The 12,435-nt window shown below is 32.3% G+C and overlaps 2 protein-coding genes across 2 annotated transcripts in view; both read right to left on the minus strand.

Moving 5' to 3' along the window:
- Positions 1-2,902: 2,902 nt before the first annotated feature.
- On the minus strand, positions 2,903-4,612 carry LOC108974178 (protein takeout-like). Its single transcript, XM_018941872.1, has 3 exons — positions 4,525-4,612; positions 3,256-3,739; positions 2,903-3,198 (listed from the first exon to the last, which is right to left on the minus strand). The coding sequence occupies exons 1-3, from the start codon at positions 4,598-4,600 to the stop codon at positions 2,997-2,999; spliced, it is 762 nt and encodes a 253-aa protein (XP_018797417.1). The 5' UTR covers positions 4,601-4,612; the 3' UTR covers positions 2,903-2,996.
- Positions 4,613-6,836: 2,224 nt separating this feature from the next.
- LOC108974184 (protein Malvolio) overlaps positions 6,837-12,435 on the minus strand; it is a 36,676-nt gene continuing 31,077 nt past the window's right edge. The window contains exon 12 of the mRNA XM_018941885.1: positions 6,837-8,092. Within this exon, the coding sequence (XP_018797430.1) occupies positions 8,032-8,092 (61 nt within the window). The 3' untranslated portion in view covers positions 6,837-8,031. The remainder of the gene's footprint in view (positions 8,093-12,435) is intronic.

A 12,435-nucleotide genomic window follows, 5' to 3' on the forward strand; every position in this document is an offset into this window, starting at 1 on the left:
CAGCGCAAATTTAGTCCTCACCATCTTACGGGAGCTGGTCATGGTGCGGGCAATAATTGTAGAGCGAAATCTGCACGCTTACTACAAGTTGCCCGTAAGGCCATTGGATTACTCACAAGAATATCATATATTACAGTGTCCTTTACAAAATACCACAGCTATACCCACACCAGAGAATATGGAGATTTGCGTGATTGTTAATGCTTACAGAGAGGGAGCCAAAAACGCGACAATTGCACGAACAATAAAAACACCATTACATACAAAATTGAAATATCATGTGACACGCAGATATCGGAAGAATCCTAAAGGGTTAAAGAAAATACGCAAGATACGCCCGTATATGATAGTAATAAGGCCGGTACGAATGAGAGCGGAAACAAGTTGCGCCTTGGTAGCCAAAGCTTTAGCTCAACAACAAGCCCCCTCGTATAGTGAACATTTGGGAATTGTAAAAAAGGACAACAGTCGTACGCTTGAACACAAAAGAGCGTTAGAGAAGCAAAAGCCGACTAATCAACGAATGCTCGATACAAAGCTGGCTCATGTTTTCGCAAAGGTCACGCCAATTACGGCGAATGTGACCGAGGCAGAAAATATCGATGCAAAAGAAGACAGAAAGGAGGATGTGCATGCTAAGGGAAATGACGAGGTCAGCTCGAAAGAATTGTTGGATGAAGAACACCCTGATTATGACACTCGTATACCAGAAAGTAAAAACTTGCCAGAGAACTCGGTGTTAAGATATCTTGGTGCTCAGGCGGCTATCAAAAAACTAGGTCAAAGAGACAAAACAGAACAACCTCCTAGTGAGAATGCTGAAAAGTTTTTTGAAGAATCTAATAATTATCAAGCTGGCGAAAAATTGCAAGGCTTTCAAAACTACTATCATAGGGATGAGATTTTCAATGATCACATTTTTTATGATGATCTTCAGCAACATGGACACTACAATGAACGTGGACGAAGACATGAAAGGAACTAAGATGTAATAGTGTTTTAGGATATGTTTGAAATTATATTAAGGGTACTCACAATTGTCATAACGTATCGTAAAATCATAAAATCATAAATTTTTACTCTGGTTTAAAAAATTCTTGTTGAATTACATTCAAAAACGAGTTTAAACAATAACAATAACGCTATGTTTTCGATTCGTTATAACTTTATGAGACTCTAAGAAACCTCTAAATATATGATTATTTTAGTTATTATTGCAAAAAAGAAATAAATTAATTACTTTTTTTCTGTGTAAGTAATCGACTTACTTCTTTCTTAGTTGGCAGGTTATTATTTATGTTTTTTTTAAAAATGAATGCTTGGGATACCGAAACGATAATTGAGATAGTGCAGCGATACCATGATTTCCAGTTTGTCATTTCCATCCAAAGGTAATTCCGACGGGATTTTGGTTTCACTCTCCAGAGTAGATGGACCATTATGAGTTGGTAAACATGTTTTCTAAATCTGGAAATATTACAAGAAGATCGTACTATCGAGATCCGTATGTTCATTTTCAAGAAACAAATGCGGCTGTTTCATCGGCAATACAGGCAAATCAAAGAGTTTCGATTCGGCGCAACTTGAACTTAGTAGCAGACGATCATTACAATGGATAAGTCATAAAATATTTAAACCTATTCCCGCACAAAGTTCAAATAACAAGCCGGTTAAACCCTTTAGATTTGCTTATTCGCCTGGAATTTATTAAAAAATTATTGATATTTCCGAAGAATTCAACAACTTGTTAAATTGCCTGATGACTACCATTTTGATGTAAATGGAATTGTAAACAATCAAAATGCCGTATATAGAGTGAATCTAATCCAGTATTAATCCACGAGACGGAACTTCACCCAGAACGAGTCACTGTGCATGCTGTGCAGTTTCATCAAGGTGTATTGTAGGGCCATACTTCTTTGAAGAAACGGTGTAACAGTAACTGCCAATTATTTAAAGATGTTGGATGAGTCTTTTTACCCAGAAATTTGCCGAAGACATATCCTTTCGATAGCGTTTGATTCCACTAAGACGGAGCAAGTGTACACATAACCAGATCGGTTATTGCGGAGCTCCAAAGAAAATTTTAAAAAACAAATTAATATCAAGAAACTCCACTTACCTCTGCCCTAAAGGTCCTGATCAGCCTACTTTTATTTTAAGATTATGTCAAGCAGAAGGTGTACAAAAACAATTCCCGTAAATCTGACTGAATTGAAGCAGTACATTAAATCGATAATTGAGCAATGCCTACTTGAACCCTTTTTTTTTTTTTTTTTTTTTTTTAATTAAATGCAGTGAATTTTACGGAACTAGTTCTACCCAAATTGTGCCCTGCGATCAATCCAAAGGTGGCAAGTGTTTAAGTCACCTAGGAGACGTGTACAGAGCTATTCGATATCAAGCGAGAACGGATACTTAAACAAGCGAACTATTTAAAAGAAAAATATGATCATGACAAACCTCTTTAAACCAAGATATACATAGTTAATTCGAGTGCTGATGGCTGATGATTTTTACTGGTATATACCTTTTCGTACTTGGAAAGTTGTCATTGGCAACTGGGGGTGATAGCTTTTTGCCTGCATGATCTGCACAACTCTAGCTATTAAATATATCTCACGAAAAATATGTAACATTTACCGCTTTCCAAATGTTCAAGGATGATTTGATACTCCTGGGATTCGGTGGAATAAGATTTAACTAAATAAATTTACAAATCCAGAATATTTTAAGAATTGTAAAATATTTGTCCAAAGAGGCGTATATTATACTCAGACGACTTTTAACGGGTTTGCTTATTGTTGGGAGTTTTTCAAACGGTACCCTCACAAAATAAGTTATACAATATTCTGAACTATATTTAATTTTATGGGCAGATCACATTATTTCTACTCACGAATAAATAACAATTATATATTATATTAATTTAGAATTGTTAAGTGGCAATATATAATGTTTATGTAAGTTCTTCAATCTCTATGGACTCCGAACAGTCAGTCTTCACGATAAAAATCGTCATAGGGCAATACACTTATTACATTCGCCAACAGCCGTTTTACTATTCCTGCAACCGCTTCATTTACTTGAGATTCCATGTCGGCCCAAAGTATTTTCCAGTTGTCATTAATCATCTGATTCAACGACTCACTCAGCTGTTTATTGCCATTGAAAAGATTGTCAAATCGCATGACTATTCTGAAAAAGTAGATAATTCAAATAATACTCTTAATTTCATAGTGGATTTGAACTTACAATTCCGGCGTCAATTTGCATTTTAACGCTTTTATCTTCGCAAACTGCTTGCCATCCTTACATTCTTCATCGAACTTAAATTTCAAGCTAAGCATAGTATTCTTCAACTCTATTTTCGCAAAACCTGTTGCATCTATTGGCAACAACAGCACCTTTCCACTGGAGACATACTCTCCATCCACTACTAAATTCGGTATTGTAACGTAAGTTTCGAATTTTGAATTGAGTAGGTCCTTTTCAAAGCCCACCACACGTTGTACCGTTACATTTCGTATACCGTGCAAATACATTTTTTTGAATGCCAAATTTAACATAACTGGGGATTGCTCTTTTGCTTTTGTAATAATAACATTATTCAGTGACAATTTCTCTATGTCAGTTAGACCAATTTCAGGAATACCATTGGTATAATTTTGCAAAAGATAGGGCACAATTTTTGCGATGCAGTGCACATCGCCTGCACGACATTTTTCGATTTCTGGCGCTGTTTTGTGGGTATAGTAAGACTTTTACATATTATTTAATGGCGGAAAGTATTGGTAATTAGTTTATAACGAAAGAATTTAATTAATTTTTGTATAGAATGTATGCTAGCAATTTTGCACGGAAAGCTACTCTTTTATTAACATAAAATACTTCGATTTAGTCGATATAAAAAGCATAGGCCCACACCCACATTTGCCTTATCATTTGTATATTCTAAATCATCTTTCTCTCCATTGTAACGCCTTCAAAACATCTTCATACAATTATTATTTCATAACACTTTAAGGTAAAGTAGCGATATTTACGACCACATATCTACAGAGCAAAATAGAGGCATCAATTTTGCCAACACTGCATTTATAAGCAAAAAGTTTTCACAAATTTTGCTACCAAACAACACAATTTTTCCACCATAGATGCCCCTCCCAAATGAAAATCGCTTCACTACTTTAATGGCAGTCTTGTATCTTTTTATGAAGCTTAGTTATGGTACTTTATAGGCTTTCGATTAATGCGGGTTGCGTGGCAAGTCTCCGATTACGTCCATCTATAATAACAGCAACCTTTGGGTGCCATGGAACTTGTGTACCAAGTCTCATCACGATATCTAAACGTTAACTAAGGTATCGCATGCCCGGATGAAAAGACGGACAGACAGTCACTCAAAATGTGTATATGTATATATAACTCTCTAATGCCTTATTTGTCTATAACAATAATTAGCTCCGGTAATTTTTAACCTAGATTGATTCTACACTCACTTTAACACCAGCAAATACTTACGTATATCGGCATTCGTTTTTATATGGCAAATTCCGATAAGATATAGTAGAGTTAGGAATTTATAGCTGCTCATCATTTAATTCGCAATTTTATTATTGTACGAAAATTTTACCTCCTAACCACACAACTTACGCGAATAAATATCTTTAACGAAATAATCTAGGTGCCATAAAATTCTATGCTTTTAATGGTTTTTTGCTCAATTCAAAATTTTTATTGTTTAATTTAGAGGTCATACGAAGATCTTTAAACTGTATAAATAAAAGTAACTGTGCGTTTTAGACAATTAAAAAATCTGATTAAGTATATTAGGAGCAAAAGCTTGGATTTTTTACAGATTTTAAACGCTTTTGAACTTTGACTATTTACGGGTACAATAATTGTTCATCCCAAAAAATTGCCAGCTTTTGAAATTTAAATTTGCTACTCGGCAGTGGAATTGTCGTGTGATGAACTGGATTGTGTGAAGTGTCTCGATTAACTACCGCAATAATGATATGTCAACCAACGCATCTACAGATCGAAGACCATTTTGCTCGGAAGACTAAAAACCAGTGGCTACCACCTGTTTAAAGGGTTTTAGTAGAAATTTATAAAATAAATTAGAACTACAATATAAGTATCAATTCAAAGAGCTTTTGGACTACGTACGTAGTTCAACATATTTGTACATTCAGGTTTTCTACGAAGTTTGTAACTTCTAGGAGAAACGTCAAAGACTCTATATAATATATACACACATATAAATGATCATCATGACGAGCTGTGTCGATTTAGCTATATCCGTCTGTCTGCTAAATACATGTCAACCAGTCCCGCTCATTTGTCGAAATCGCCGTTATCAGACCATTATAGCATATAGCTTCCATACAAGCTAAACAATCAAATAAATGTCCTGCTTTTACTTCATATTTTTTTACATACAAAATATATAAAAAATATAAGAAAGTAACATAATGTTAAAGAAGAAGAACAAATGTTAAGAGTAGTTCTGCATTTTTTTTTTTTGTTTTTTTTCATAAGTATTCTATAAAAACAACCTTTTTCGAATTTTGTGCGTTTTTTAAAAAATAACTTGGAAAACTTACCCGAGTCAGAGCTTTTGGAAATACGCCTGTCCGATAACTCAATCGCAAGTAAAAAAAGCTGCTTGACTTCATCATTTTTTATAGTATAATGTGTTATTTAGAGTACTACGAGGTACTTTTAGATTTTGAGGTTATGACATGATGTGACGAAAGCAATAGAGCGCGCATTAGGTATCCCCTGGCGAGCAGTCCAAAGGTTTTTCGACTGTGGTTAAGCCTACAGTTGCATAAATCTTTGGTTCTTGCTTTAAACAAGATATCCTTCTTATTGGTAACAAAACTATTTCGATAATATCTGTATTAACATTTTAGGAAGCGATGGAGGCATGTAAATGATTAGTCTCAGCAATAACGTTATAAAACTTATTTCTTTTATGTTTTTCAGTTTGTTTTGTTATATTCTAATAGTCGCAACAACCTACTTAATTAAAAGTAAAATACATTTCTGTAAATACTAAGTATTTTTGTGTATTGTCTGTACATGTGAAGATGACATTTGCATTTTTTGGCGTCATCTAATACCGATAGTCCACGATTTCGCTACGAATAGATTAACACTTTTTTTTACATATAATATAAATGTCCCTGACGATAGACAAAACAAGGAAATTTTACGGCATTCAAAAATTTATGATTTCGCTAAAACTCCGCCAAATTGGTACTATCGGACTACTAAGGCATATAACTGCACTACAAAGTTAGAATAAGAATATTATTTTCATGAAAGTTTTAATTAAATTTAGAGAAACTATTTTTTAAGAGTATGTATAAAACAATTGAAGTGATAAATAAATGCAAAACAGAATATAAGCGTCACGGTAGAGAATGTTAATAATTCCTGCAAAAGAAAATTCGGTGATTGATTTTCACCCCTTTGCAATTCTGAATTAAAATAATTATGAACGATGCTAAATAAAAGATAGTTGTATTTAATATTTTTATATATGGTATGTATTAGAAATTACGTCTTTTAGTAAAACATAAAAATTTGTATTGGTTAACTAACTATAATACATTTATTAACTACATATACATAATAATATTTATAGGTATAAAGCACTCATGTATTTGCATACAAAGTAATAACATCAGCAAAAAGAAATAATTTGAAAATAATTCGACAAGTGTAAGCGTACATACTTACATATCATCACCTAAAATGCAAAATAACGTAACATTTCCGGAAATTTACAGGAGAAAGATTGAAACACGTTATAAAATGGATCATGAGTAGAAACAAAATTTATATATTGGTCAAAACTGGGTTATATCTGATAGCAGAACCTTAAAATATTGGACATAGATGTATACTTATTTGTATGTAAATTGAAAGTATAAGATTCGTAATCAATAAAATACTCAATTTCGAATTTTTTGATCATATTATTTTGCATTTTCGGCGACGTATGGTACATACTTCCTAACTAATTTGATTTGGAATTTTCATTGCAATGTAGTTACTGCTTTACATAATTTAATTTTTATTAAATAAATTTGGAAGTTGTAAATATAAATGAATTTTGAAAAATAAGTAAAAATTTTAAGTATATTTAGGTTTGTACATTATAAACAATTGTGTAAACACATAAATACATATAAAATATTGCAAATATTTTTGATTAAAAATCAACAATTAAAATGTCTTATAAAAAATATTTAAGTAACTTTTCTGCTTAGAATTTCATAATTAAGGTTTTACGCTTTTGCCGATTCACGTTTCAACATCACAGCCTTAACACGTACACTTTCAAATTTATTCGCCTTTTATTACACATTTTCATTTGTTTCTGCATTTACAATCAGATAAAAGAAAATATTAAGTGAATGTATTACCTTTGAACATAGTATATATTGCATTTATGTTTATAATCAATTGAATTTTATAAATCAATATATTTTGTTGCAGATATTTATAATCGTCAGACTTTTTGCAAGAAATGCTTTCAATAAAATAAAATAATTAATTAAACAATTTCTTCCCTTCAATTTATTTCTATTTTGAACATATTGCTGGAAGTCGCTCACGAATTAAAAGAGTGCTCTCATGTTGCACTTATTGCTGTACACAAATATTAACACATATGGCACATACATAAATGTAGTGATTAACATTTTGAATTAATTCGTATTCTGCGTATGTTGTTGTAGAAAAATATGCACCAATTTTGCATGATTTGGTTGTCATTCTTTGTTTGTGTGATTGCTACTTGGGCATGAATATTGTTAGCATTAGTACTTGTGTGTGGGTGCTGTTATTAGCTTTTCCAAAAATAATATTAAGGACATCATCATAACAACAAAGTCGCCTATGCTAGCTGATGATGCTGGAACAGCTGTGATTGTACATTCCATTTTTGCTTATGAATAAAGTGTTATCGCTATCATCACTGCAATCGGAGTCAACTCCACACAGTAGTGGCTATGCATCCTCCTCTACGCCGAATGGTACATCCACTTCCTGATCGCCATTTGGAGAAATTCTGTAAAATAAAATTGAAAATTTTATAAAACTTAATTAAATTTTAAATAAATTACAGAAATAAGCTTCTAAAAATGTATGTAAATATTTTCCGTGTACGAAGTTGAGAATATTTTATGAGCAAAGCAAATGAAAGCGCCCTACAAATTCGTTGAAAATGTAATATCTTTTATAATTTTATCATATTTCCTCTCGAAAGGTTTTTGAACCCGTGGCTAACTTATTATCATCGGCTTTGTATGATCTTTCACATTTTAGAGATATTATTTCACTTATTCATTTTTGAATGCAGCATTATCCAAGTGAGAATGAGTGTTATGTTATGTCTTCCTTAAATGTCCCATCATATCGGGTTAAATAATAAATTCGGCTTGTCTTTAGCTCGTCTACGTTTCAATAATAGTACTTTCATTTGATATTGGCCTTCAAAAAGATGTTAGGGGGAGTCAAAAATTTTAAATTTTTTTTTATTGACGTCGGTTTGAAAACATATCACACAATGGTGGTTTTGGCGCAAACACCGGCACAAAAAGAAAAAAACAATTCGAACTTGAAAATCAATGACATATCGTGTTATCTGAGAACTTAAATGCGACACTACCAAATTTTGTATAAGTGGTATTAATAACAATGGAGAATTTCGCGACACGCTACGTTATAAACGAAACAATTTGTCAAATATTCCAAACTGTCTGAATTTTATATTGCATCATTATTGAGTACTATCTCTTAGGTCGAGTTTGATAGCCATTGAAATCAGAACACTTCATAAATTTTAAAGAAAATTGATAAACAGCTTATCAAAACGGAAACTCAAATAGACAATATGGGTCATATATACCATAAACTTGTATAATTATGATTATATTAATATTAGTAATAGCATCTATATAATGATACTTAACAAGCGAATATGGAAGGTACCCAAAGTATCTCAAGCAACTTATAGCTCATAGGTGTAAGAATTGCTGTACTTTCTTCGAAAAATTCCAATTGCAACACCAATATATGACAGTTTTGTCAATAGAAGTGTGAGCTGTTTTATACAGTGCGATACCGAAAATCAACTATGTATACACTACCCTTAGGCTTAGGCGGTAAAGGTTTTTGATACAGGTATCTTCAACTTCAATCACGAGATCAAATCAATGCAATCTTAGATACCCACATTAATGGTAATACAAATAATTTTAGACAATTTACACACTAGTCTAAATTATCGCAAGTATAATTGTCGCTCGGTAACCGTATACAAAAGTATACATTACGGATAGATATCGAAAACCGTTCACAGTTAATACTTGAAACTTCTCGACGCTTAGGCTCGGGATTGTTAACTGTGTTTTTAAGGATACTGGATTCAGTACCCATTCGCAAAACAGAATCATTTTATATCGGCAACTATAATCCAGTAGCCTTTAACAACAGCGTTGTTAAGTAAGATTAGTTGCTCTTTCACTAACTTCAGCAGAATTTATATAGCTTTTCAACCGCTTTAGGAGTTGTAGATTTCAGACTAACAGTCCTCAGTTTAATTTATACTGCACAGTGCCAGAAATAAATTAAATATGATCAGTGTTGGTGCACTTGTTTTAGGTACATATGTGTGAACATATTGAAAAGCTTAAACTAACTCGTTAGTTGAACACTTGCATGTAAAACTCCTAAAAATAATTAACTTACAACTGTATATAAAACTTTGTAAATGAGGACAGGTATGTTAAATTTGTAATTGTGAACTACATTTGTTATAAATAACGATGTTTGCTTATATTACGTAAAACCAAAATGTGTACATTTGTTTAAGAAATTTAATCATCCCAGAAATTTTAAATAAAATATTAAGTCATAAAAAATCAGAAAGCAATAGAACTTGGGTAATATAAAGACCTTGAAAGAATCATCTCATTCCGTCAGTTTGAGGAATGTGCTAAAAAAACTTGTACTTAAATGCAAGTAACATCAGGATTTGCATCACATAAGCTCGATCTAGCATCTAGCGAACGTATTAATCCCGTTCTCTTGCAATAGTGCAAAATCGATAAAAGATTGCTTGCTAAAATATATAAAGCACGTAAAGCAACAATACATAGTTTTACACTTCTTCAAAATTAATTTAAAACAAGGCTCAGAAGTCGGAAGACAATTCACAATATCAATAATTGGCCATTACTTTGCTCTCTCTTTCTCTCTCTTTCTCTCTATTAGAAAAACACACGCCTATTTTATCTATATTATTATTGCGATTTATTAATATACCAATTCAAGCTTATTTAAATTATATATAATACACTCATTTTTGTTTTGTTTTGCAAGTGCAGCTTTCCCCTAGCTATAAAAGCAATAACACAGCAAAACACAAGTTTTTATTCACAGAAAATATAAAATATTAAGAGCGCACCTAGGTAAACAACATATGTACGTATGTCAGTGACGTAAAAAGCTTCGCTCGAAAAACCGCGCCTAACTGATATTAACTCGACCTGCAGCCAAGACCTGACTTCAATGCAATCACAAGCGACATCTCTCATTGAATATTAACGCTCGTTCGTTGCAATATCTTGCATTAATTGCAAAGCTTCTCATAGCCACACAGAAAAGCTCCACATGGATATCTTTAGAAATATTTAGGTATTTATACTTAAACTCTTATACCCGGTATATGTTGCAAGAGTGGAAACATTACGTATTGTTCAGTGATCTGCAGGTTTTTTCCATTTTAATTTCAAATGTATTTAATAACTTAAAAACCGCATAACTTGAAGCTCTGCTATGTATTCATTCTTGCACTGCTGCCGCCGAAAAAAACAAGCCAAAATGGAAAAGGAGTACCAACACTAATCGCCAAACTAAAAATTCACAAACAGTTTTACTCGGACTGGAATTATTTTGATGTCAAATGCGCGTCTTTGTATGCTGAATAAGAAAATCTCTTTTTGAAAATCGTTGGTCCAAATTGTTTGCTATATAGTGTAGTAAAGACACAAAGAGATATACATACATATGTATACCTTAAAACATCCTAAAGTGAAAATTCATCTTATATAATATCTCACAGTTTTTGCAGTTAAAAGACTGAGGTTTGTTAACCGACCCTTATCTCTCATTTATGGTGTGGGTTTTTCTATTATTCCCTAAATATGGTTAAGAATTCTTCCGAACAGTTGTTGGGTTTTTATGTGCAATTTTATCATGGCAACAATTCACTCGGAAGTTTGACATTGTCTGTCAAAAGACAACAGCTGTAAAATAGTAAATCCGTTGGAATGATTTTCGAAAATTGGAATCGAAGCACTAAACCAATGTAGGCGATTAAAAGGAATAAGAGCAAAGATAATACTTTTTAAGAATGAATAATTTAAACTTCACTTTCGAAATTTCAAATTATTTACATATACATATGTATGTATGTACGTACATTTGTTCACAAAATAAAAAAGTTCTAATAAGCATTGACATAACTTTTCTAGATTACAGTTAATACTGAAACTCTTCGTGGCGAACACAGAACAAAGATCCGCGAAGTGTAGTGCTACTAAAAAAGAAACAGGTGGAAAAGACCGTATACAAGTTGCAAAAAAACATGTATGGTATATTGGTAAAATTTAATTATTTGGTAAAAAAAAAGTCGGGAAACTTTGTTCGACGTCCCCCTAATGGATTGTAATACCTAATTTGAAACAAAAAAAACATGGAGGCGCTAAGTTCATGATAGGGGGTAACTAATGAAGTTGATCAAATCCTCTTGATTGAAAGGGTCATGGATCAAGTGGCATGTGTCAATATATTATATGAGGAGTGTTAACTTATGCCTGTTGGAACATAACATTTGTATGTGTATGTCAACAAGAAAGTGACCCTAAGCATATCAACAAGAGCGCAAAGAAATAGTGTAGAGCCAATGGAGTTGACATACAGTTGACAAATGATCCAAAATCGATTTTATTTTTTTTTTCTTCTTGTAAATATATTTAAGAATACACACAGAAAATTTCATATCATTCCGGTAGTAATATTTCCGAAGCTTCACGAAAATTTAAGGAAGCGATTCAGAATGCTTAATCCAAACTTTAAACGCGTTTTTCTCGAAATGATGCTTTTAAAGCCGGTGACCAACATTACTCGAAAACGTTTAAACCAATTAGTATCAAATTTTAACACGAACTTCTTAAAAATATTTTTTAGTAATTAATGGAAGATTTTTTCTCACCGATAAATATTTATTTATAATTAATTTAAAACCAATATTTTTCAAAATCGATTTTTTCTCAGAAACCGCTATTTTGTAAAAAAATGTCTGCTTATTACTTCGATTAATTACTAGATTTAACGTTACTTTAACGA

The sequence above is a fragment of the Bactrocera latifrons genome, unplaced genomic scaffold (genome assembly GCF_001853355.1).
Source record: "Bactrocera latifrons isolate USDA-ARS-PBARC rearing strain unplaced genomic scaffold, ASM185335v1 scaffold_538, whole genome shotgun sequence".
Classification (NCBI taxonomy): Eukaryota; Metazoa; Arthropoda; class Insecta; order Diptera; family Tephritidae; genus Bactrocera; species Bactrocera latifrons.

What these genes read in the sequence shown, in the direction of transcription:
- LOC108974178 (XM_018941872.1), bottom strand. Translation starts at nt 4,600, where the DNA reads ATGATGAGCAGCTATAAATTCCTAACTCTACTATATCTTATCGGAATT. An exon ending in AAAAACGAATGCCGATATAC is followed by an intron (nt 3,740 to 4,524) that starts GTAAGTATTTGC and finishes CCCACAAAACAG; the next exon opens with CGCCAGAAATCGAAAAATGT. An exon ending in TGCAAATTGACGCCGGAATT is followed by an intron (nt 3,199 to 3,255) that starts GTAAGTTCAAAT and finishes CTACTTTTTCAG; the next exon opens with AATAGTCATGCGATTTGACA.